Source organism: Globicephala melas, chromosome 1, assembly GCF_963455315.2.
Source record: "Globicephala melas chromosome 1, mGloMel1.2, whole genome shotgun sequence".
NCBI lineage: Eukaryota > Metazoa > Chordata > Mammalia > Artiodactyla > Delphinidae > Globicephala > Globicephala melas.
Genome location: NC_083314.1, coordinates 26116535 through 26143544, shown reverse-complemented (window position 1 = coordinate 26143544; position 27010 = coordinate 26116535). Strand labels below are relative to the sequence as shown.

Genomic DNA, 27010 nt, shown 5'->3' with positions numbered 1-27010 from the left:
AAATACTTGAACCTGTGCACAAAGATATATGCATAAAAATGCTCATTGAAGCATTTCTTGGACTAGTGAAAAAAAATGAAACTTTCTAGGTCAATCAGAAGGAAAATGATTAAAGGATTGCTGAGCAGCCATTAAAATGAATGAGTAAATCTTTAGATAATTACATGAAAATTTTTCCATAACATAGTGTTAAATGGTAAAAAGTAAATTGTTGAATGCAAATTACATACTATAGCCATTTAGATATGTGTCATATACAGACACACTCGTATGGGGGCAGGTATGGTATAAAGAGACTTTTACTTTTTAGCCTATATTCCAGGGTTGTTTTAATTAAAAAGAAGAGAAAAAAGAAAACAGTTTGGAAAACGTCGTATTAAACTGTTAGTTGTGTTTACTTTAAATAGGGGAGAAAAAAGGGGTTAAAGTGAAAAAGATTTTTACTTTTCACTCTATAAAATATGAAACTAAAAAATAATCAAACATGCCATTTTTGTGAAATTAAAAATTTTAATATAAAGAAATAATGTATGAAAATAGTTTTCAAAGACAAATGAAATGGACCCTAAGTTTACCCTAGCAATTTTTCAAAGTCACAATAAAAAATAAAGTAGGATGGCCCTGGTACTTTCCAGTTCTCCTTCCTTTACAACATGATTAGGAATTACTTCAAGAGAATTCCTCACTCCTTTATGGAATATTACTGCCTTAAATATTACCTTCCAGACCAAGAGTTCAAAGCATAGTTAGCGCAAGATTTCCAGGTAAGAAACCCAAACTGGCAGGATATCGTGGGCGGGGTGACATTTATTCTACTTCCTAATTAATATTAGAGCAGTATCTCCCCCAAAGTCACTTATTTTTTTTTAAAAAAATCACACGTAGGTCGTAAATTGTGTTTTACTGGGTCTGTAGAAAGGTATTAAATGATCATGAAAGCATAAGGAATAAGAAAACACCTCACTGACAGCTGATAGCAAACAATCACCGCGAACCTTATCCAGCCCTTACTGTGTGCACAGCAGCATGACTCTGCACAATGACACACTCTAAAGCTTGAACATTTTCCCAGGAATATACTTTGAAATATAAAGGTACATAAACAAAGGAGGCATAATTATGGCTTTGACAGGGACATTTTCCTTACGGTGCATAGAAAAAAAAAGACGGGAAAAGGAATTGTATTGACTTAGAGGGCTGAGAAAGCGGTCAAGCCCCATCTCACACCAGACGACTGCTGTCTCCAACACGCAGATTTCACGCTAAGTCGCAGTCCTAGGGTGCAGTATACATGGAACACTACCTAACATTCAAAAACGCGTGTCGCGGGCCTTTTTTTTACTTCACCCCGCCTGCCTTCCCCGCCTGCACGGCGGGCACAAACGTCCTAACGCGTCTTCACTGACAAGGTCCTCCCTCCATTTTGTCCCCAGTCTCCTTCAGGCAAACCGAGTGGCGCTATTTTCAAGCCCCTCCCTGACGAAACCAAAGCAGGGAGTAAGCGGTGTGAGCGCTGGACCACACTTTCGCTCGGGGCGAAACGGTGGCTGGCGCTGGGTGGAGCTGACGGGGTCGCCCAGGACTCGTCCCGGGCGGGAAAACAAAGGACACGAAGGGGACGCGGGCCGCAAGCCAGTACGGGCCGACTTCCGGGCCGTGGGCTTGCGGGGGTGGGGGCTCCCGTTCCCAGGACAAAGCGGCGGCGGCGCGCACGCCCCCTCCGCGCGGCCCCGGCCGCCCCGCCGCGCGCGCCCAGCGCCTACGCACGGGAGCGAGCGCGCGCGCGCGCGCGGACCACAGAAATGGCGGTTGGGGCGAGAGGAGGGGCGGGGGCGGGAAAAGGCGCAGCCTCGAAGTGCCAAGAGTCCGGGTGCGCGGTTGCTTCACGAGTCCTTCTCCTCCTCCCCTGGTCCAGGCCCTCGGGCTGCGGAGAGCCCCGATAGAGAAGACGTGATCCGTTCAACTGAACAAAGGAAATGGCGGCCACACCAAAGGCAGCCTGCTCGGCCAGTGCTGCCGCCGCGCAGACTGGGAAACGTTCCCTAAAATGGCGGACAGCGCGAACGCAGGCGCGGGCCGGGCTGGCCAGGGCGGGGCGGGGCGTCCGCTCACGGCGGCCAGCGGCGGCGACGGGGCGGGGTGGAGGCGCCGACTGTCCCCATGGCGGCTGCGCCGGAGGCCGGAGAGCCCGGAAAGGGGAAGGTAATCCGGGGTGCGGCGGGGCGCGCGGAGCACGGGCGGCACCTAAGGATGCGGCCTCTAGAGCTGGGAGACCCAGGCCGGGAGCACGTGTCATTAGCTTCTCTGCAATCGAACAGCTCCCCTCCTCCCACCCCCCGACATTTTTATCTTAATTGCCACGATTTAAGTGACCCAAACTGGGAGGATGAGGGGACCGGTACCGATAGCTTACTGCAGGTCACAAGACTGATCCCTTTGGAAAGAAAGTTTTGTTGACGGGGCCTCGTATTGTAATTTACCAGCAAAGAGGGATTAAAAGCTGAGGACAGGTGCCTTGTCTTTAAGGCTGTATACTTCACAACACTTAACAGGAATCGGTAAATGCTGGGGAATGAGAACTTGGTTATATTCGACTGAATTTATATCCAGAGCAGGAGGGTGATGAAAAGATTGAGATTTTTCCCCCGTTAACCTTGTTTTCACTCGACCACGTGGAGTATGCAGTATCATATGTAACCAATAGCTTCGCTGGCTGGCATTCAGGTCTTCCTGCTCTGCCTTTCTCGCTTCACCTTCCACAGTCGTCCTTGTGGGCTACCCTGTAAAATGCATAATTCCACCTCTCTGCTTAAAACCAGCCGTAGCTGCCCATTGATTTCAGGATAAATCCGAATTTCTCGGCCTGTGATAACAAAGCTCATCACCTAACTAACCCGTGTGACTCTTCTCACGCTTTCCTCTCCGGGTGTATTAAACAGGGTTATCTCTGGTCTCCCCTGAAGGGCTTCCCGACTCCTCAAGAGACTGAGGTGCTTCTGCTCCTATCTCCCGGACACCTTGTACATTGCTGGATCATTACAACATTATACTGGAAGTTAATTTGTGTCTTAAGAGCAGGGAACCCGATTTTTATATCCTCAATGCAGAGTAAATAACAAGTGTTTTAAAAAGGTAATGGAAAAAGAATTTTAAATAGTAAGCCATAGAGAGATTAACGTTGGCTCAATTAGATTCACAAATATTTAAGACCCACACTGTGTGCCACACTGCACCTATAGTTTTAGGCTATTGTCTACTCAGCTTGAAAATTTTGATCACTTATTCAGTGTTCTTGCTTCTCTGGGGAATTTTCCATCTAAATTTGGCCTAGATCATCAAATGGTTATGAATAAATGTTGGGTAAATTGTTTCCATATTTGTTTTCAAAAAATTTTTTGTCAATTTATACATTGTTGGCGCCTTTTCTGTTTTTAACGTCTCACATACTATTTGGAATATGCTTACTTTAACAAAATGTACCCTTGTTTGAAACTTGCATATTTCAAGGGGCACCATAACTACAAACACAAAATTGTAGACTGTTTTGTGAGAACACTGGGATCTTGAATGGTGCTTTCATCCTTTTTGTATCTGGTTGTTCACCTTTGATAGAGACAACTGCTGTCATTTTAGGGTCATGAGGGTGGTTTAACCCATTGAGAATCCAGAAAAGAAATACATGAAAAATTTTTTTGATTAATAGTGTATTTGAAGCCAAAGAAAATGTTTCAAAAACAAATGATTCTGTGCCACATGTGCTGAGATGTAAAGTATGATGGATTTTGCAAAACGACTGTCTTTTAGAAAACCTCAGTGGTGCTGTTTCCGTCGAGTACAGTTGGTAAATGTCTGGTTGAAGCAAGTTAAAGGGAGCGTAGGTTTGTAAGTGAAGAAGCACACACAGGTAACTTGAGTTTTGCAGTGACAGGGAACAGAAAAATGGGATGGTGGCTTGGGGGGGAAGGGTGTCAAGAGAGGGGGATTTATTTTGTATGTTTCTAGACTGGAGATTATTAAAAGGAGGAAAAACAAGTAATGCAAATGAAGGATGGGATAACCACAGAAGCAGAGTCTTTTGAGAGTGGATAAAGTAATCAACTGCAAAGTGAGGACTAGTTTTAAATAGGAGTAGGGCCAGTTCCTCCTTTGAAACAAAAGGAAAGGCAGAATATGAGCACTGATGCAGATAAATTTAACAGTGGGAAATGAAGTAGCTCTGATTTGATGTGATCTGTTTCCTATAAATTATTAAACTGGCATTCTGGCTTAGAAATTTTTTGAGCTTCCCTTAATTCCATCAAGGTGTGTTGGTAAGGCTGCCTTTCTAAATCTAAGCTTAAAAACATTAGCTTACCAAAAAAAAAGTCTATAATTTTAGTTTACGTTTAAAGGCTTTGTTAATAGCAGGTGAACCTTAAATTTGCAGGCAACTAGGGAATAAAAGAGGAATGTTAAATGCCTTGAACATTACAAACATAACTTCAAAGTGACTTCAGGCTTAGACCCTTTATTTCCATTTCTGAGAATCAAAGTTCAGTGTACTCTCTAGGCTCAAGACTTCATTACAGTATTCCATACTTGCTTTTAAGTCATCAGCAGTCTAAACTCCAACTTTACCAGGAGGCTGAAAATTCCCTACTAGTGAAGGGGGAAAAGTCTTTGTACATCCTTACCCAGTTTTGATACAAACTGCATGCAGATCTACAGTTATGTACACAGTTCTATTACTCTCTATATGTGAACCTTAGTGTTTACTAAAAAACCAAAGGGTTAAACGCTGCAGTGGGAATGACAGGCTTTCAGGGTCAGACTGACTTCCACTTCTACTCTGCCAGCACTTATTAGCCTTCTACTTAAACCCTGAGCCTGTTGCAGAGAAAATGTCACAAAGAGGTTGTGAGAATTAAAAACAAGGGATATAAAGGGCCGGGCACTAATAGGTCCTTGGCACCTCTAAATTATGAGATTAATTCGACAAGCATTGGCTTCTCAACCTTGGCGCTGACATTGACCAAGGCAGTCTTGTATGTGATACATGCATTGCAGGACCTTTAGCAGTAGCATCCTTGGCCTCTAACCCATTGTTGGTTTTAGAAGGTACCCCTTAAAAAGGATATGTTTATCTTTCAAAATAAACTGGATTACTCCATTATCTGCAATTTAAAAATTTTACTTTTCTAAAATCTCTAAAGCAGTGTTTCTCCCAGTCTGCGGGGTGGGCGGTTTCCTAAACATCAATGCCCGGGGCCTATTGAGTCAGAATCTGAGGGTGGGATTTGAAAATCTCTAAAAAGCTCAGAAAGCTACCTACCTAGCTGATTTAAACAAATAGCACCATTTCAGATGTTCAGCAAATTTATTTTACACACTTGGCAAAGAACTGGGGCTGATAATTTTATCCAAATGCCCCCCCCCCGCAAAGTTTGCAGATTCTGGTGTATCCTGGGGTCACACTAGGGCTCCATTTTGGAACAGAATCCAAATGAAAAGGCCCAGAAGCCTTGAAAGAAGTGCTGTCTTTGGCAGAGATGTGCAGTGTTTGGCATGCTGCGGCCAACACTTGATAGTTCCTTTCTTTCTCTCTGCTTAAATGTGAAAGCCATCTTAACATTCTACCCCGTGGTAGAAGCTGCTGGTCTCACTCGCTTCTAAGATCTGACATTAAACACCACCACCCCATCTCAGTCTATTTAGCATCCTTCCCCCAGGGCAATGGCCTAGCTGCAGAACTGATCACACCCTCCTTCCCCTCCGGGCCATAAATTCCACCTGGCTCTTGACCTGAGGGTGAGAAACAATCATCTTTTGCTAAATTAAATGAGAAGCCTAGAAGCAGAATTAAATCCCAACCTCTTTGTACATGAAGATTTGTACTAAAGAGCCTTTTAACATTCAAGTCTGCAACTTCAATGAGCACCTGCTGTGTTCATGAAGTAAACATGTTGGGGGGGGAGGGAACAGGCAGAGGCAAAAAAAAAAAAAAAAGGAACATAATGATCCAAGAGTGTATAACTTTTGCTTTATTAGGAACCGAGTCACATTGTCTTTCCTGCAGAAGCCTGAGCCAAGGCAAACACAATACCTTCATGTTTCAACCTTTAATCTGACTTGCCCTTTACTGTCCTGTTCCCATTTCTTCCACTCTTTTTCCCTTACAGTATATTACCATCTAGGTATATCTATCTCATCCCAAAGAATGGACAAGTGGCTTCCTTTTTAAAAGCTACATTAACTGAAAACAGTAACTTACGTTTTTTTTTTTTATGAATAGGAGAATGCTGTAGCAAAACATAAGCGTGCCTTATAAAAAAAATTCTGTCCTGCCCTCCCAAAACCCCTAAGTACAGAGTGAGTGACAAGACATTCAAGTTGGAAAATGTTATGCTTAAAGTGGCAGTATTTTTTAATGAGGGAGAACAAATCCATAAATCCAATGAAGACTATATAAAGAATTTTAAAACCATTCATTTTAGCACTTGAAGGAACTTAAATTATCACCTAGCTGAACCCCTTCATTACAGATTGCAGGCCAGATAAAAAAATATGTCCTACAGGTTACAGAAGTTAGTGGCAGAGCTGAGAATAAATCCAACCCTGTAGATTTCCAGCTTTTTTCATCACACCTAGGTATGGTTACCATGTACTATCAACAAAGAAATAGAATCAACGGCAACTTCATATCACAGGCAAGTCATATCACAGGCAAGAAACAGACGAGATTTGTCTCAACACAAAGTATTTATTCTTACAGACACAACTGATGTGTTGTTACTAGTTAACACAGAAAATCTGCAGTCCTCCTTAAAGGAATTTAAAACAGCAGTATACTAATATTATAAGCAACATGGTTAGGACAATTTCACTTTTCCCATCTATGCATCTCAGGTTATTAGAAGGAAATTATGCTGCTTTTAAATTTCAATGATAGCCAAATCCCCCAAATGATTTCATACAGATGTTTAAAGAGCTCATAAAATAATGTATGCCCTTACCTTATCTCCAAACCAGTTGATTAACAAATTATAGCATAACCATGGTACCATAATCTATTTAGGTTTAATTTACCCTACCTGCTTAGGACTTTCTGGTCAAATTCTCAGGGTTTCCATTTTAGATTCATATTACATACCAAAGCAGGATGATTAAAGATGGTTTTCGTCTTTGCCAAACCACCCTAAAATAAAATATTCTCTTGTCCAACCTAAGTTTTTTTATTTTTCGTAGCCCTTTAAGCTCCTAGGAATTTTAGATGTTGAAAACATCCCCTGTGCTCGGGATTCGACACTGTATGGCTCATTAGGATCTGTTGTGGCTGGCCTCGGACACTTTTTGTTAACTAGTGAGTATCTGCTTTTCTCTATGCATAAAAAACATGTTTCTCTGAAGTTTTTTTCCTAGAGGAAGTATTATAACATGCAGTGTATTAGTGTTTATGCTTCCTTTTGACAGGTAGAATTAGAAGATCATGTGACGTTGGAATAGGAGGATTTATCTTGGTGACTTTAGGATGCTGGTATGTGTGCTAAGTATTCAAGAAGATCCACGATTCTAATAGGTTTATCTAGTTCCAAAGGACATGCTCTACTCAGAGCAATCTCCCACTAAGATTCCCCACCCTCACGGAAATTTATCTTACAAAATGATATTGCCGGACTGCCTTTAATCTTTTAAATATGTATATATACACACACATCTTGTGTCATTTGTCAAATGAACAGATGAATGCATTGCATTAGGCACTGCATTAATGCCATGTCAGGGTTTATACTTCGTTTAGGAAGGCCTCAACCTTTTATCTTATCCTAATGCTCATTTCAATCCCTACCTATGGCATAACATCTGAAAATGCTACCTTAAGAATGTGTTCACAACCACTGACAGTCATCTGTAAGCATTTAAAAATTTTGATTATAAATTTCAAATTAGTTTCTACAGGTATGTTATATCAATTTATTCATGTTCTCCTTACTAGGTTCCATTGTAGGTATAATTATGCAAAGCTAAGAATCCAGGAAAGACGTGCCAGAGAAGGAATTAAAAACAAGATTTTATATGAAAGTACCCACCTTGATCCTGAAAGAAAACCAACCAACAGCGGCAGCAGCAGCAATTGAGCAGTCTTGAGCACAGAAAACCCAGATACAACTCACTTCGGTGTGAACCAAGCCGAGATCAACTATAGAAAGCATTTTATATACCACAAGGCTTTCAACCAAGTAAATAAAGTATGTGTAAGTTGTTGTCATTTTACATGTGTATGTACAAACTTATTCTGCCCCTGTATCTACTGTCAGTATAGCACATAGTGGACTCATACTTAAAATAAACCTCGTGTTTATCATGCTTAGAAAAGTGTTTCCTTATGGTAAGCAGTGAGTACACCTGACGTTTCAAGAAATAAAATCTCAGTTCAATGTTAAAACTTGCCTTAAAAACAAAAATCACAACTGTATTACTGTACCCTGTTAAAAATGAGGGGATACTTTCTGATTTCTAAAGCCAGTGATGTTATATCAGACTTAAAACTAATGGGCCGTCACTCTGCAATTTTTATTTTAAAAATGTACCCATTGCTTGACCCTATTCTTCCACTTCAACAGGTGAGTCATCTCTCAGAAAGGAAAAGTGGTTTTTAGCTGCTCTAAATATTTTTGGGATGTATGCAGGGTTTTTATTTTTAAGTAGAACTTAAATATGTACATGGCACACATAAAAATATTTTCAGAAACTTGTTTGGTGCAAAGGAAAATACTGCAGAATTACATATTGTTCCATTAACGTAAAGACATTTATAATTCAACTGGCTGCCATTTAAAAAAAGCACCCAACACCCAACTAAGTCCACAGCATTTATTCATTCATTCATCATTTTTGGTTTAATAAATATCAACATTACTTAAAACACAGGCTTAGAGACCTTTCTGGTTAAGGAATGATAAGTATGAAAGAAGACACCAGTGGATAGGATTATGGCATTATTACTGGTCCTACTGATTATCACGGGTGAGCTAAACAGATCAAGGAAGAGATGTTTTGAAACTTTATTTTGTTCTTAATCCGTTTTCAGGATAGGTAGGGGCCTGCTCCAGTTCACTTCATAAGAGCAGTAGCATTTTCCCTCCCATGCTCACCTTATGGCTGTCATTATGAGGGTTAGGGTACACAAGCTATATGGTTTACCAAATGCCCTATCATGAGTGACACTGTCAAGCATATATGTTCTGAGAGATTTTTATTGATCCTAATCATCTGGCAGCCACCAAAGGAAAGACTTGGGCATTAACAAGGGAAGGTTATTAGAAAAGAGAAAAGTTTTTGCAAGATCATCTGCCTGCCGTTACTGACACAAATCAGAGCTAGGTGCAGTCTGTATTATTCAAATTGATCTTAAACAATTATGTTAAAAATTCCATGTGACAGTCACTCATGTTTTAAAAGGCATGAGTTGGGGTGGGGTGGAGGAATTGATGAGTACTAATCAAATTTGATATCTAACAAGCTGCGCAGGCCACTTACGTTCTCAGCTTCAGTTTGATAACATGTAACATATGAAATCAGGCAAATGGATTATGTAAGTCAAGTCCCTTCCAGCTCTAGCACACTATGATTACGTCTTACCCTGAGTAAGAGAAAAATCTCTCAGCTGGTAAAAATTTCCAAGGCCTTCAATAACAACAAGGTTAGTTCATTTTCACAGCAGAATGACTGCATAAATTGGAGACCTGGATAAAAACAGAAGTTTAAATATAATTACTTATTTGGATTACTTTTCAAATATCATTTCATAAACTTAAATCATTAGCACTTTTTCTTCTTTACCTATTAAAATGATACAAAATGCATTAATGAATTATTGGACCATTCAACATGCTCTAGGCCCTTAAAACATTGCTACCAGACCTCCAAGGCCTCCAAGTTGATCTTGACACTTCCACTTCTGGTCCCTCCAGTCCAATCTTCTTCCACTCTGCCATCCAACTTCAAGTTCAAACTGCGAAGTTTTGCCAGTCCCACCTCCAGTGTACCTCTGGCCACCATGAACTGAACTCATACCTCTGCTCAAATTTTTTCACTTCACTTATAGTGCCCTTCTCCTACCTCCTTCTCTATAACCTTCCACTCTCTTGCTAACTTCTAGAATTAGGATCATCACCACCTTTTAGGCTCTCACACTACTTTGTTTCATGTTCCACTAACAGTAGTTGGCACTTCCATTGGTCACTGACTTGTGCTACAAGAACCCTATCTTTACATTCCCAACCAAGTGTCTGGTATAAAGCAGTCAACACATGTTAGTTTAATTACTAAATGTTCACTAGTGCCTCTCACCCAAAAGCTTACACTTTCCAAACTTAAGCTGAAAGAGTAACCTACCTTCCGAGCCCACTTGAAGCCTCCAGCTGCACTGCTTCCTTCATTATTCCATTAAATCCGAAATTTCACACTAGGTGATATAGCGGTAGGTACCAGCTAAATAGCTGATTAAAATAGAATTGTGGCAATTAGTAGGTTTAAAACTTTGCAGCTTATCATACCTACTTTAATTAACTACCTCTAAGTGCTTTATGCAGTTCCCCCCCTTCCCTCACCCCTCCCTCTTTGTTTTTCCTTGACTACTTGCTTTACATCTCAGTAAAAGAACCTCAGGGAATTTAAAATTAACTAGCTTTTCTCTGGACGTGTGATTTCTATTGACCAAGTTTGCCAACAAGAAATCTGACTATCCCTAATACCATTATTTAATTTGCAAGCATCTCTTCAGTCTACGTACCTCTACTCCATCGCTGGTTTCCCTTTGCTTCGATTTTATAATGCGAGGAGGTCTATATAATAAATTCAGGATTCCTGTTTATGCACTTTTCAGCAAAAAGCTAGGGATCAAATAGGGTTTGAATCCTTCTATTCCTAGGTAAAAATCTGTGGTGGATGGGGATTAAGACACCCCTTTAAAAGTGATGTTAACGTAAACTACTTTGGGAAAGCAGAATACCTTAATGAGGAAAGTAGAAAAATTACTGATTGCTTTAACTGTGGTTTTTAATAGTACTCTAGAATAAAATATCTTTGGGAAGCATCTTAAAATATGGTCCATTGGTCATCAAATCAGGTCAGTAATAATATATAATATCCTCTACCACCCAAATACTGGTATCTTACACGTTGTTTTTGTGCATTAAGTTCCATATTTAAATTTTCTTTTAAGACAAGCTTTAGGGACAAAAAAGCTTAGTTTTTTAATAAAGTATTACATTTTAAAGTTCATAATGTGAGCACTACTGATCAGTGTTGCAAACATTTGAGTCTTTTCAACCACTCTTTATTTTCTAGAGATTAAAAGATGACTTTTTCCAAGTATTTTTATCTTGAGAAAGCTACCAGTGACTATAAGTACTAAATTAAAAGTTTCTATTGTTCACTAAATGTTCACATGGACTTAACAGGCAGCTATCTTTTCTACTCTTTTCTAGGAATAACTTTTACCAAGTTCTGTAAGTTGTAAAACACCTATTATATATGGCCTACCCTTAGGGGATTCAAATTTGCATATACTGGTTTCTTAAAGGGTTAAGTTTTCATAAAAATGTCTTCCCCCTTAGACCACAAGGACTAGTCACGTGAAATGAAACGTGTTCTACTATCTAAATTCTAAGTTTGCTTTAAAAACATCTTTCTAGTTTGTTTTCTCTCAAATGAACAGAAATGGCTTTGAGTTTTTACCTTTTACTCTAAGTTGTCTGCTCTTCAAGTCTTTAGAGATTGCTTTTATTTGACAGAGTAGAACTGTATTTCACTGAGGAAACCCTGGTAGTTATATTTTCAGTCAGTACAGCAGCCAAGTCCTCTCACTTCACCAAAATACATTATTCTCAAGTATGTAGTGGGAAAAACTAATTTCTTCTAAGCTTCTTATTAAGTCTTTAAATAATTTCAGGGCAACAAGAAAGTACATGCTCTGGACTAACATAATCAAAGTCCTTGTCTTAAATTTCACTTCTTGATCTTTTTGTACTTTGATGTAAATTTACATCACTTCATTATCCAAAAAGATCATTTTCCAAGTTATTATAAGCTAACAAAAAGTATTTGTGCATTTAATACAGATACAGAAAGATTTTGGGAACCCAAGGACATAGGTATCCTAGCTATCTTTGTATTAGAATATTGTAAGGAAGTATTTCAACTCTACAAGTAGGGAGGATATTGAAACAATGTCTTACATAACATTAAATAGAAGGAATTTGAACCATTAGAATAAGGATTTAACCTTAAAGGGACTTGGCTCTATTTGCATGTACTGCCTTTAACCTATGCAAGAGGACCACCAATTGCTAACATACCACCAAATACCTCACATTTCAGGTATGCAAAAGAGATACTAGAGAACCTTTCTTTCCTGTTACAAACAAATCTATGCACTTAGTTACTAATTTCTCCCTTTCCCCTGCCTTTTTAAAATAAGAGGAGTTCTAATTAAGGTGATCCTGGAAGCCCAGTATAACACGTGTTAAATGTACAAGCAGCAATTAATTTGGAATACCTATTGGAATCACTGGAACACATTTACTTGGACCCTTTTACTCTTCCACACAGCACATTCACATGGACAGACTAAGGAAAAGGAGATGAAATTTAAATCAGCACATTATTTTTTATTTTTTCAAAAAAAAAAAAAGTAAGTTGGAACCTTTTGTTGTTCTTGACCGTGACTCTCCCATCTCCCTTAACTACAGACAACTGAAAGGATACCTTATTAACAACTACTTATTACAAAGTTATGTCATTACTAAGTTATCCTTAGTACAAAGTTATCCTATCATTCAAGTAAGCTTCAGCTGTTCTTCTGAGGTATTAACTTTATCTCACTTTCTCTGCATCTCTTTTTTCGTTCTCATGAAAGCCACGCAAGTTAAATGTCTACAGTAGCCATCTCAAAGTTCTTCATTGCTTTTGCTTTTTTTAAAAAAAAAAACAATTTTGGCTGATACTAATTTGTGGCAGTGCTTCTCAAGTGCTTGGCAAGTATAAAATATCTTACTAGGCAAAACTAATTTTACTTCTTGTAAGATCACAGAATGGAGTATTAGAGGACTGGCAGAAAAGAACATGCCACAACAGTTCAGTGTTTACAGGTTTTAAACACTATGCTAGCTTTCCAGGCCTGTAGTCCCTTCATAACATCCAGTTGTGCAGATACCCAAGCTGGGCATGCTCAGGAATAACTGCTGTGCCATTGGTGTTGCGCTGTGATTTTAACTGAAATATTTGAACAACTGAACAAATTAACAGAACAAATTAACTTTCCATAAGACATTTCTCCATTTGCCTGGACTGGTATTCCCACATCACTTTCAACTATAATAGTTTCTCATACCCACAGATCCAGTTTTGTTTAAAAGCAAAACCCCTGTTCCTTGTCAAGATGCAAGTATATGTTGATTCCTGGCATGAAAAGGAAAAAAAAAATTGTAATACTCCTAGGTGATAAAATGATTACACATTAAACACACGATTAAGTTCTTGTCCCAATAACTCACCTAACCAAACGGATTACAGATGTCCTGGCCTATCAGTTATCTGCAACATTTACTCCCCTAATATTGGATCTACAATCACCAGTGAAAGCACCAACTGTCTACATAATGCCAACAAGTTGTACTTATTCAGCTTCCCAGGTGGACAGCACATTCCCAACCTAACTGCACAATTTACAGGTGTTACATTTTTTTGAGTAATTCTGGTTAACATTATGGGTAATATTCCCACCTATTTCCAGTCTACCATTCCTCATGGACTAATTCCTTGGGCAAACTAATTGAACATATCCTATCACCCTATATCTTTAGTCAATCGGCTAAGATGTGAAAGTATATATGCCTACTTATCTTTGTTAGCCATTTCCCTCCTACCTAAAGCTATTATTTTCTGAGATCCAGCTATCTGCATGGTTGAAATTTACTAAATGTGACCACCAAATAAAATGGCATACCTAATCAGCAAAATATATAAAAATTATATGTTAAGGTAGGTTATTTCCTGTTCAAATTCACAAGTTTATAGTTTAAGATTAACGTTAAGGTATTTGGGGATGCTGGGTTTTGATTTTTTTCCTACCTCAACACTAGGGGACACATACTACATCCATCAGTACTGTAGGTCATTTCCAAATTCTTAAGGATTTACTTTTCAAACATCAAGATTAGTATGGATTAATAAAACAAATGTCACTTCAACAGGAGTTAGGTGGACAATGTAATTTTACTATATGTCTTGTAAACATGTACCTGTAGTACTAAGTTAAGAACTAGGGATTAGAGCAGCCTAAGCACTGAACTGGCTAGATCTATTACCTGCATGTTTTAGCACAGAAGTTGTGCAATGACAAGGCCAAAAAAAGTCACATCTGAAAATTACCCAAGATAAAGGCTCTCCACATCACAAGGATATTGCAGTTTTACCTATTTTTTAGTTAAGGCAATTAATGATTTGAAGAAACCATGGTTTAACCTAGTAAGTCCAAATTGCTGTTTAGAGATGAGGCAGTTGGTAAGTTTCTAATTCAAAGCACTAATTTAACAGTCCCTTAAAACTCACGCATAAGCAAGAGTTCCAATACATAAACTAAGCATTGCAACTTATTGCCAGGCCATTGCCATTAACATACACCCTTACTTTCATTAACTATTACTAAAATGTTAAAACCTAAACCCATTTTTATAAAGTCCAGAGCCCCAGAAATATGAACAATGACCAAGTCTAGATTCAAAACATTTCAATGTGTAAGAAGGAAATTATGGAAACTAATGATTTTAAGATGTGTTTTATGTCTAATACCAGCAACTACAACTTGGACTGAAGATACAAGTTTATGCCTTCCTTAGTAAGTTTATTCTGGTTTAGGCTTTTAAAGCACATCAGAAATACCCTTACAGATCTTTACGTGTGAAAGATGCCTATACCATTGCCTTATAAGCTATCAAAATGTTTCCTCATTTGTGCAATGGGATGGGTTATAAAAAACAATCCTAGGATAAAAGCCAATTTATATTAAGTAAAAGTTCATAGAAAAATGTCAATTTCCACAACTGAGGCGAATACAAAACAGTCTATCCATGAAAGTAAACTCCACAGGAGGTGAAAAAGAAATACTACCAAGTTACCTTTCCTCGAAAACAGTATTTTTTCAAGGAAAACTGTCTTTAAGAAGCTTTAAAATCTTGTGAGTGTTCAAGACATCTAGTTCCATATTTATTTTCAGACAGGATCCTAGGCAAATGACAGCTTATCGTTTCCTAGATTTAATATGGCTTCTTGTCACTTCAATGTCAAATTGATTTGACTCATACTTCATTTTTAAGATTTCATCTTGCTGTCTGGGTATCAGGGCCAGAAGCTGGTCTCAGCCTTCTAGGTCTGAGCCAGAGCCAGCCACCAAAGGCTAGATAGGAGTAACAAGGCGTAAACTACCAGCAACAAAGAAAACTTTTTACAGTTCCAGTTACTTTATGATTTCTAACTTAAAGCACTTTCTGTTCTTTCCTGATTAATGTCTTAGTAACCAATCTAATCCAATTCTTGCTTCAGGATGATAGGTATTAAGTAACTATGCAAAAGTTTCTAGTGAAAGCACCCCTTAAACCAAGAGCAATCTCACAGGTGAGTTTTCTCAGGGTATAATTGGGACATCTGTTCAGATAATTTTTGTTTATTCAGTGTTTTGCTTGCCATTGAGGGGAGGTAGGCAAGGGAAGGGGTGAACAATAAACCAAGTTTCTCATTTACAGATCTCGTTCTGCCAAAACTTGGCATCAACTTTTTTTATTTGCTATATGGTGCACTCCCTCTTCTTAATTTCTTAAATACTCTCTAGGATTATGTCACTTCATACAAATGCAGGTGTTACTATTAATTCTGACCTTGAAACTGCTTCTTCAAACTTAACATTTTCCTGGGCATTTTTATCTATCCCATCTCTCTTCCCAAAATTTTCTGTGCTGCACAGGCATGACAGCCTACCAAATGTCACTTGGCCATCACTCTCCCACTGCGATGATTAGAATATGAATTCTTTAATAAGCATTTTAAGCTAGAAGGTATATCCAAGATTTTTCAATAGCACCTAAACATTTAGGACACAAACACTGATTAGCAACAAACCTTACTCCCCCCCACCCCCCGCATAAGTCTATACAACCCCAGTAATACTGATGTATACTGAAAAGCAGACTCATGCAAATGGTTGCTTGCATTAAGTTAATTGCTAGAAAGACAAAAGCCCCTGAGGCACTATCTTGTACTGTTAAGTATTCCTATGGTTAACTGTAGGGTTATAGGCCAAAAAATTCTCAACTGAACCTACACCATCATCTGAAACTCAACTCCAGCTCATCCTTTAGCAAGAAAATTCCTAGGAGTATAAATAGTTAAAAATCTGATTTTAAATGGCTAAAACAAAAATCTAAGCAGTCAAATATAAACAAACCTATACTTACCAGAAGCAACCTAAAACACCAATGAAACACTAAACTGATGTCAAGTTTTAGTTCTACAGTTTGACTCCTGATTCCTCACCTCACATGAGTGAGGGTCCTTTAGAAGATTAAGTGTTCTGTGCAAACCCAATAAAATTACAATTAGGGGATCTAATGTTATCACATAACTACAGTTAAGTTAGCAGTGTTGTGTAGTAGTGACTGGCTTGCATGATGGCTTCTAAAAGCATCTGTTCCCAGAGTTTCATGTATTATATAGATGTATATATAATTATCAGTTGAGGACAGCCATTAGCATTTTGTAAAGATGATAAACTGAGTGTTAACTTCTCCCAGCCAGTACCTTTTCCCCTCGTTAAATGTTAAAAGTCATCTGGGCGGGGAGGGGAAGGGAAGCATTCAACTTTACTTCATAATTTAAAAAGTCAATTGTCAGTACACATTTAAGTTTTTAAAACCTAAATGTTCCAAGTACAGAGAATAAGCTGTCCAGAAAGCACACACTTAAATTTTCTCCTCTTGGGAGTTTCATAAAGGGATTTTGAACCTTGATGGCGAGAATCCCAAAACGAGAGTAAAATGAATTCTTTTTATTGCAAACAAACGTCTAAATTAATTTCTCCACCCACTTTCTTTAGAAAGAAAAAGAAATCAGCAGGCTAAGGAGATACCCATTCAAGAACTGACATGATTAAAAATTAAGATATAAATGGGTGACTCACAATTTCATTAGCTTACAAAGATGGTGGAGTTAACTACTACAAGCACACTAGTTATACAGTATTTTGTGGGAGAAGGGCATACAGACATAGCTAACTTCATATAGATCCCATTAGACAACTGGATTTACAACAAGTTTTTTTAATAAGAAATGGGCAAAGCCAGCTTTCTTTTCAGAATCAAAATGCAGAACAAATGGAAAAATTATGGTATTTAACCTTCACAAGTTTGAGCCTCCACAAATAATGCAACCAAGTTTTACATTTTTAACAGCCCTTCTACATACACTCCATCTTCTCTATCTTAGTTCCAAATTTTATCTTCATTCCCAAATATGCCAATTGCATTGTTACTTAAAAAGAAAGAGCCTTCCCAGTTACTGTCAAAAACTACTATTTAGCTTACCCCTCCACTACTCAGCAAACTACAGAGAGGATGGAGTGTAATACGAGCAGTACAGAGTCTTATGCAATTCATGAGGACCACTTAGTCCTTACATGAATCTGGTTGCTAACATTTCTATTATATTGTGACAATAACTCCCGACTGTTAATCTCTGAGAAATGGGGGGAGTAAATTCTTAATAAAAGACACCAGGTACAAAGCAACATTTTACTTTTGTTGTGATAAAAAAAAAAGTCACATTTTACAGATAAAATGTAGAACCCTGAAATACTGACACATTCTCTTATCGTGCACAATGCTGAGGTTCTCTTACGATTCACTTTAAAACTGCAATTAAAAATGTACAAAAAAGAAAAGAAAAAAAAAAAATCAACCCACAAAGCTTCTAAAAAAGGAACCCGCAGGCACTTCCTCTTGTGGAATGTTTAAAAAGTTAGCCTACTAAAGAAAACAGTCGACTTCTTGTGAAGGTTTTGGAGAAATATGTATCAGTTCGTTTTATTTGGGTATTCAATAATATCCTTGGTGATAATGCTGACTCCATGGCTTCTGACCCCAGAATTGCTGTAAGAGAAAATTTTTTTTTTAAAGAAAAAACATCAATAAGCCACTCAAACTGCTTTTAGGAAATGACAATCTAATTCAGAGTAATTGCTGGAGACAAATTTATACCTGTCATACATCTGATTTATCAAGCCAGATTTAGTTGGTATTAATATCCCATTATCAATACACATTACAAAAGGAAACACATTATGACTTGGTTAGTTTATACAATTAAAGCTAGCAGTAAAAAGAACCATATGTATTAAATACTATTTTATTTAAAATATTAAGTTACAGCAAACTCCAACCTATTTTGTCTTCAAAAGACATTATGGCTACAACTGCAACACAATTCACACCTTGCCCTGTAACACTTATAAACACTTCAATCCCTGGACAAGATCTTTTTTCAAGGTTGACTCTTACGAATTCAAAATACAATTAAATGTACAAAAAAGCACATAAGGAATTACTTACACCCTGCTGCCACTGGTTGTAGCCCTGAGATTGATTTTTGTAGCCACGATTGTTTCCTCGTCCTCTGAAGTTCTACAAAAAAGAAAAGAACCTTTAAAAAGAGCACAAGTTGTTAGGTTTGTATATGGGGCAGGGGGAGAAGAGGAGACACAGCCACAGAAATAGGTAAGATTGCCAGTCAGCCATTAACCTCTGAGCACTCTCTGCTGCGTTTGCTCTCAGGTGATTAACTTATTCGCTATGAGACATCACCTGACTTGTTGCTAGTTAATGCACCTGAAAAATCAATATAAATGAAATTGACTCATTTTACCATCACTATGCGTACATGCTGTGTTCCCAACTCTTTCTGAGGCTGCGCAACATATGCCTTTAACTTTCCAGACTAAACTATATAGAGAAACAGTGTATACAGGAATCTTAAATCATTACCTGGTTGTAGTTCCCTCTGTTAGGCATTCCACCTCTGTTGTAATTCCCTCTGTTTGAATAACCGCCTCGGCTGGGAAAAACAGGGCCACGAGGATATGGATAGCCAATTCCACCACTTCCGCCACCGCCACCACCTCTCTGTGGCATATTGCCCCTCCTATTATATCCACCACGATTCCCAGGAGCTAGAACAAGAGACGTTTCATTTAACAGTGTGTTGTTACCTTCTTTACACACGACTTAGGGTTCTTCTGGACCATTCCTTTATTTTATGAAAAAAATGTTTAATTTAACCATTCAACATAACCTAGGTGTGTTTACCATCAAATCGCATGAAGTATTTTACTATGGTTACTAAGACAGCTAGGACATGAGGATCAAAAACTTCCTATGTTAAATTCAGCAGAAAAACATACAGACCCAAACTAGAAGATTACAGATTACCACTTGTTTCAACATTGAACCAAATAAATAATACTCAAAATTAACTTGCCTCCTCCTCTGAAATTTCCACCACGCATATTGAATCCACCGCGCCCTCTATGGCCACCACCTCTGTTAAACTGGTTCTTGCCACTCTTATTTTTATTGCTCTTCTTTGAGCCTGTGTTCTGTTTCTTTTCCGGTGGAAGAGCTTTTTTGCTTTCTTCCTTATATTGCTCCAAAAGTTTTTGGGCTTCCTCCTTCTGAAGTTCAACATACGTTATTTCATCAAAGCACTCAGCTACTTCTGGCAGAGTGAAGTTTCCTACAAAACATTAAATCGTATTAACCTACAAATCCACTACATACACATTCACAACCCTAGAGCCTACAACTCTCAAGCAGCTTAATTCCTGCAAAGCATACAATATCTATTCATGTTTTAATTACATTTTCTTAAACAAGTGAAGTACGCTCATTTACAGAGTTAACTCCTGAAACAGTATTACTGACACAAAATTTAAGTTCACAGATATAAATCACAGAAAGATATTTAACGTAACAGTAGAAATAAACTTCATGCCTTTCATTTTGAGGACTGCATGTTCCGGTAGGTCTTTTCCCTCTACTTCTGCTTTCTTCTGTGTTCTTTGCTTATAGTCTTCATCTTTTGGGCAAACTACAACAGCTTTTCGTTGGAAGCCTGCAAACAGGCACATTTTTCTCCTCTGGGCAGCAGCAGACACATTTGTCTTTAAAAGAAAAAAAAAAAGTTTATAACCCCAAACATTAATTCTATAATTATCAGTTACTTTTTTCAATCTCAAAGCTGCAGCTCACCTGATCCAAAATGAAATTTCTCTTCTTACGGGCAGCAATCTCAATAAACTTTCCAAGACACTGTGGAGCTCTCTGCAACAGCGTGTTTAGTTTCCCAGTATCTGCCATTTGCTTCTTAAAACCTGCCACCTATTTTTAAAAGTTAAAGTTTCAAAATTTAAATATTGCCTTTTCTCATTGCTACAGAAAAGGATATTTTATACTGTAACAACACCCAGTGGCTTCAATTCATTTTTAGCTACTGGATAATCCGAGTCCAAAACCTTCTATAGAAAAGAGAAGGAAGCCTAAGCTAGCCATTGGAAGGCAGTTTACCTTACAGGTAAAGAGCCTGCTTAAATAACCAGTTTAACTGCCCGAACTCCTATCTCTAAGATACTAACACAAAATGAATAAAGACAAAACCGTTACCCCGAATACCTTCTAGTCTTAAAAATGCTGAAATCATGCCCAATCTACTTACCATCATTTTATCCATTATGGTGTTTGTTCCAAGAATGTTGTATTTACCAGGATTTTCTGCTGCATGTTTAGTAACCCAGGTAGTTTTTCCAGCTCCTGGCAAGCCAATCATCATAACCACCTACAATGGAAAGAATTCTTTAAATATTTTTTTTTAATGCACAAAAGCTCTGTTTGCATATCTGAACTTTAACATGTATGGCAGTTAGTAAATTAAACAGAGCAACCATCCAACTCTTCTAAATGTCATTTTTGCCAAGCAAAAGCAACCTTCAAAATTCTTTTTTTAAAGTGACTTACTTCACAATCTTTCTTCTCTTCAGGCCCCTTTGGTCCTCTAACTCGATCCTCCAAGGGGACATTCTGGATAAAAGTATAGTCTTCAGGTATTGGAAAATATGGCTTTTCCTTCTGACCAAAATTAAACTCAACCGCACAGTTGTGGCACAGAACATGCGGGAAGAGTGGTCGTCCAGCAAGAACTTCCTTACTGATTTTGAAGGCAATGCCAAGATCTTGTCCATTCTTTGCATAGGAGAGTTCTACTTCATCACTTTCAAAGTTCTGTTAATTGGAGAAAAAAATTAATGGGTTTTAATCTACTTCTTATAATACTTCTTTTAAAAAAAACTTCAAAATTCAAGTTAGGAGTGAAGCTTTATCCTGTAGAAAACATATTTAGGTTATATGTTAAAGAGCTTTGGTAACATTTCGTTATATACAACTAGAACACCTATATCCACAAGCAGAAATTAATATTGCCCTAAAAGACTAGATTTTCGGATCAACTTCACATTAAGTAGTTTTCAGTCAAAATGAATTAGGATTGAAAACTGACAACGATATAATGTTAAAATACTCTTATCTACTAACTTGCTATTTATATGTAGAAATTTAGCTACGACTTACAACAAAACATGTAATCACATCATTTTCATCAAACTTCTCTCCATAATCTTCAGTCTCACAGCTGCATGTTTTTATTCCTTTTAGAGAATACCCATAAGAAAATTCTTCTTCACCTAAGAAAATAATTAACTTTCATGAAATCAGTTTTTCAAAAGTCCAATGACCCACGTACTTTTAACATCCCAGATGTAGGGTTTATACTAGATATAAAGTTAATGAGAGCTAGGTGGTTATATAACTAGCTGACAAATTGCATACCATGGATAATATTCTATTTCAACCATCAGTCATAAACCAAGTAACCACAAAGAAAGAAAAGCTAAAATTTAGCCAGTGTCCATGTTATTATTATTCAGCTCTAAAAACAGGCAAAAAGTTTAGAATGCCTTCTAGTCTAATTACTGAAATCAAACCCTGAACACTCATGAGTACATAAGATACTCAAATGGAAACTTTACCAAGCAACATTCCACTTGTGGTTAGTGACCAGCCAATCCGAACTTCGTGTATGTCAATATCTTTTGTATATAAATGCCTTACTGGGATCTTCTCTGTAACCTGGAAGTCAAATCATAAATGATTAAACTGTAAACGAAGGAAAATAAACCACTGAACCAACGCTGGTTTATTTCATTCGGGCAATGGGCTAATTTTTCTCCAGCTACAAAGTACAGAAAGATACCAACTCTACTCTTCCCCCTAACATTCACAAGAACTTCAACAACTGATGTAAGGGCTTTTAACTTGAAACGGAAAATGGTTAAGTACTTGATTAATTCACGTTTAAAAGAAAACATTGAAATTACATATTCTCAATACTCAAAACCAACTAAAGTATTCACTTAACATGCTTTTTCTCTGGAACAGAAACAGAAGCCTAACCAAATTTATTTTCAAACCCATGGTGGGCCTTTCAAGTGCCTGATAAAAAATGAACACCCTAAATAAAAATTAGGCTGGCTCTGTATGGCAACTTCTAATATAACAAACATCCTAAACTGTTACAAATCATAGATTCCAAGTCCCACAAAAACTTGAAAAATTACAAGTTCCAATGACATCTAAGTGTCAGGGAAAAACTCACAAAGGTTCTTAAGGAAAAAAAGACATCATCACAAAATTGCATTTACCTTCATCTCAAAACAGACTTTGCCTTTTGACACACCATAGGATGCCCTTCCTCCAGCCCAAAGAAAAGCAAAACTCTCCATAGTAAGGGAAGAAGCACTGAGGCGATCTCTTGATATTTTAAAATGTAGATCACAATTATCTGCAATTATATCAAATACCATATTATTTCTTTTGATATCCAATACAAATGTATCTGCTATGTAGACAAAACTTTATTAAATTTTCTCATATTTCTTAATGTTGCATACATTTTTACAGATCATGCTGTTGTTCGAATTTTCAGTTCAAGCCCCGCTCCCACCAAGTCAATTCTTGCCCAATTATGAACTAGAGCATACACTACCTGTGCAACTAACAAATATCGAGGTTTAGTATGTGTATTTTAAGTATATAAAATAATCAAGACAATGTGACATTAATACATACCTGCTCTGCTCTTTACCTTGATTTAGAGGCAAGCAGTAGAGGATAGCAGGAAATCAAAGTGAAGCATGCCAGACCAGGTAGAATTTACCAGTGCCACAATAAAACTGAAGGGAGGCCATGATCACGTATTTTAAAATACGAGTATGAGCTGTTGATCCTGCACTTTACAGGGGCTCTAGATCTTAAATTGTTTGCTAAAACTTGTTAAGGCAGTTTCAATCTGCAAAATACAAACCTGGTCATCTAATGCTGTTACTACTACAGCATTTTAGGTCCCCTTTCCCCAGACTTGCCTGTTAATCAATAACAATGGGGGATTACACACTTTGGAATAATCCAAATCCAAAACGTCTTTAACCTAGCTACCTTTGGGTCACTGGCTCATTAGCATGCACCTTCTGAGTTCTCAGTCAAGGGAGCTGAAGTTGGAAAGCTACTGGTGATATGAAATTAAATCTACAGTTTGGAATTCTCCTTAAATTAGCTTTGTTCTTTTATTCCCGATCATCACTAACAGAATTTTCAATTCAACCAATTGTGTTTGAACCCAATAATGTACTTAAATTGATATCCCTAGGTGAGGAGCTAAAAGCCTTTTCTAATAGTATTACCTTGCCAAATCATTGCTTCAGTATCTCGCCAATATTTAAGCAACTGAATTTAACGTAAAACATTCAACTACTCTTCCATGGGCAAGTGTTTTAAAAAAAAAAAAACAAACACTCCACTATCTCAACTATGCAGTAAAGCGTATGCAATAAGAAATCAAGACTTATATTTACACTGCCTTACACATCTAAATGAAAACCGTATGTATTCCAAAACATGAGACTCTAAGCTTCAACTCCTTAATCTACAGGACAAGTTGACACCTTACCTCTAAGCAATTATTTCTACCCTTTGTTCTATCACAGAAAGAATTGTACTTTCTGATCACTACACCAAACGATTTTTTTTTTGTATTAGAAAAATTAGGAATCTGACAGCCAAGGCCCATTTAGAGGTTTGCAATACTTCCTCATACTCAATTGCAACCCAACTGGGTAAAGTAGCAGTATTTACAGCGCTGCCATTGATACCATTCGCTGCTGAAGAAAGCTAGTGGCCCAGTGATAGCCCACTGCTGCTGCCCCAGGTCTTTGGAAGAAATCAACTTAGCTTAAAGCAGCAGCTACTGAACTGGAATTGAGAACAAAAGAGCAGTTATTGAAAAAGTATTATTACAATCTTTTAGAATAGGGAATATAATGGCGTGCTAATGAAAAAGCCATTAATATTTAACTAAGCCCAAAGAGCTCACTTAACATAATCCCACAAAAAAATGACATTTATCGTAGAAGCCTAAATAGACAAGTTATAAGTAGTCTTACAAGTTTCCATTAGCTAGACAGTCAAATATTGGCATTAATTTCACATTCCTACAAATGAGAACTTTAAAGCCCTACCAAAAAACATCAAATTGTTAGAGCCTGTAAAATTATCAATACAACTACTGTACTAAATATTAAGTGACCAGAATCTGAATATAAGCCATCATCTTCCTACTTTTAAAACGGCTGTTTACACGTGTTAAGTTTTCTAATATTTTGTAACCAAAAACCACATTTGACAACTAGGGGAGGAACGGGGGAGAAACAGCTTCACTTACAAGTATCAAGACAAACAACTGTGTCGTCGAAGTGCTCATCTTCTTCTTCAACAGGTGGCTGAGGAGATTTGGCTCTGAAAGACAGAATTGTCTCCTGATACAGCTTTCCCCACCAAAGCACAAAGAACAGGTGACAAGTAACACTACGTTAACATCCTCTACCTGCTATACTTGTTCTCTTCAATGTACTCAAAATAGCCACGGCCATGATCTTCTCGAGGTCTTTTAACACCTCTCTTTTTATCTCCGCCTTTCTGTTCTGTTTTGCCGTCTCCTACAACACACGACACCCCTTTATAAGAGACCACGCCGCAACAAAACAAACAAAAAAACCTATTCTGTTTTGACGCCCCAAAAAAGCTCGACTTTCCCCGTTCATTTTTTTAAGTGTTTTCTATCGACGACTCAAATGAGAATTCAAAGAAAAACCCGCTTGGAACTGGACTAGAATTAGTGACGCAGTCTAAGGACATTGCTAATTTCGCCAACCTACTCGAATATTCGAAAATGCTAATGAAAACTCAGCGCGGCCCAGGGCCGAAGCCCACGTGTATCCCAGAGAGAGTTCAGGAAGGGGGGAGGGGCCGAAGCGCCCCGCCCGCACTCCCCTCCCCCACCCGGGCCCGCGCTCCCCGCGGCCGCATTGTACTGCTCGCCGCTGGACCCACCCGGCCCCGCCCGCCGGAAGTGACGTCACGCCGAGCCCGGCGCGCCTTGCACAATACCGCGGCCCGGAGCCGCCACAGCGCGCCGCCGGGGCCCCGGGCCTCCCCTCCCCCCGAGACATGTGCCCGCACTGCGCGCACGCAGCACGGCGGCGCCACCGCGGCTCCTCCCCCTCCAGCGGCAGCTGCAGTCCCCCCCCCCCCACCCCGGCTCTCCAGCCACATAATGGAGGCGCTGCCGCCGCCGTCACACACCGAGCAGAGGCCTCACGTCTAATCCGGGATTCCCCCCCACCCCCTCGCAGGGGCCCCCGCCCCCCCCGGGGGCTCCCTCCCGCGGCGGGGCTCCCTCCTCCCCCAGCGGGGCTCCGGCAGGCCTGGGCACGGTCCCCACCCCGCGCGGGCCTCCCGCCGCGCGCAACCAACCACGCAGCACTCACCCGCCGCCGGAGCCCCGGGGCGACCGCCGCCTCCGCCGCCTTCCGCCTTCTTCTTACCTCCCGCCTGCTGCTGGCCCTGCCTCGCCCCGGGCGGCGCCACCGTCACCGCGAACAGCGACGTGGGGCCGCTGCTCTTCCCCGCGGCCTCCTTGGCGGCCCCGCGCTGCTGCTGGGGCTGTTGCTGCGGCGCCGCCGGCGGTTGAGGCTGCTGCTCCCCGTGCCCGTTCTCGTCGCCCGCGGCTTCCTCCTCGTCTCCGAGCTCATCCTCCCCTTCCTGGAAGCCCTGGTCGTCGCCGTTCTCGTCCTCCGAGGCGGCTTCCTCCTCCTCCATCGGGCCCGAGTCGGCCGCCCCCGCGGCGCCGTTCTCCTCCCCGAGCTCCATCTGGTCGCCATCCAGGGCGGCTATCCCTTCCTCCTCCTCCTCCTCTTCCTCCTCGTCGTCATCGCCGCCTGCCGCGGCCTCCTGCTCGAGGCCTGCTCCCGAGCGCCCGGCGGAATCCCCGCCCAAGTCTAGGCTGCCGTTCCCGGGCTCCATGGCGGGGCGGCCCCCGGCCTCCTCGTCGTCCAGCGCGGCCTGGAGACGCTCCATGAGCTCGGCCTTGAGGCCCTTGTCGGACAGGCGCCGCTTCTTGAGCTCCTCCTTCAGCTCCGACACCTTCAGCTTTTTCACATTAACAGGCGAGGAACTCATGGTGAGGCCCCGATTCTCCGCTAGGCGCTGGCTCAAACTCGGCTCCGCTCACTCGGCCACTGGCGGCGGCTGAGGCTGCTCCTCGGCCCAGGCGGCGGCTGCGGCTGCGGCTGGAGCTGGATTGCTGCTGCAGAGCGGATCCGCCTGGTGTCGAACGGCGCCAATTCCTTTCACCGAGTTCGCGAGGGAGACGCGGAGACTCGCCTGGCGCGAGCGAGCACGCAACGTCCTCTCGCAGGGGCGGCGCCGCGCACGTAATATAGCCGCCCCGCCCCTGCGCCGGCTGAGCGCCCGCGCTCGCCCCG

General features: G+C 39.9%; 2 protein-coding genes across 5 annotated transcripts; one reads left to right on the top strand and one right to left on the bottom strand.

Moving 5' to 3' along the window:
• The first annotated feature begins 1822 nt into the window (after positions 1-1822).
• COX20 (cytochrome c oxidase assembly factor COX20) lies at positions 1823-9742 on the top strand. Its single transcript, XM_030868524.3, is given in 5 exon segments — positions 1823-2086; positions 2088-2202; positions 7225-7339; positions 7450-7513; positions 7973-9742. Coding segments are annotated over 5 exon segments (546 nt in total). The 5' UTR covers positions 1823-1976; the 3' UTR covers positions 8115-9742.
• Positions 6375-26934, bottom strand: HNRNPU (heterogeneous nuclear ribonucleoprotein U). Of its 4 annotated transcripts, XM_060306095.1 has the most exons (16): positions 26015-26934; positions 25072-25183; positions 24910-24983; positions 22835-22974; positions 22163-22262; positions 21705-21817; positions 21096-21359; positions 20797-20916; positions 20334-20462; positions 20077-20245; positions 19564-19818; positions 19071-19255; positions 18639-18710; positions 12539-12609; positions 10375-10478; positions 6375-9722 (listed from the first exon to the last, which is right to left on the bottom strand). In XM_060306095.1, the coding sequence occupies exons 1-14, from the start codon at positions 26703-26705 to the stop codon at positions 12562-12564; spliced, it is 2472 nt and encodes an 823-aa protein (XP_060162078.1). In that variant the 5' UTR covers positions 26706-26934; the 3' UTR covers positions 6375-9722; positions 10375-10478; positions 12539-12561. The 4 variants fall into 4 exon arrangements, with proteins under 4 accessions (XP_060162078.1, XP_060162028.1, XP_030724382.1 ...); XM_060306045.1 differs by having other exon boundaries at positions 10375-12609; XM_030868522.3 differs by lacking the exons at positions 6375-9722; positions 10375-10478; positions 12539-12609 and adding an exon at positions 13455-18179 and having other exon boundaries at positions 26015-26932.
• Positions 26935-27010: the final 76 nt, after the last annotated feature.

Excerpts from the sequence above, each read along its gene's own strand:
- HNRNPU (XM_030868522.3), bottom strand. The coding sequence starts at position 26,705 with ATGAGTTCCTCGCCTGTTAATGTGAAAAAGCTGAAGGTGTCGGAGCTG. Across the intron at positions 20,246-20,333 it reads GAAATTTCATTTTGGATCAG|ACAAATGTGTCTGCTGCTGC; the intron begins GTGAGCTGCAGC and ends TTTCTTTTAAAG. Across the intron at positions 19,256-19,563 it reads TGGAAATTTCAGAGGAGGAG|CTCCTGGGAATCGTGGTGGA; the intron begins GCAAGTTAATTT and ends CTCTTGTTCTAG.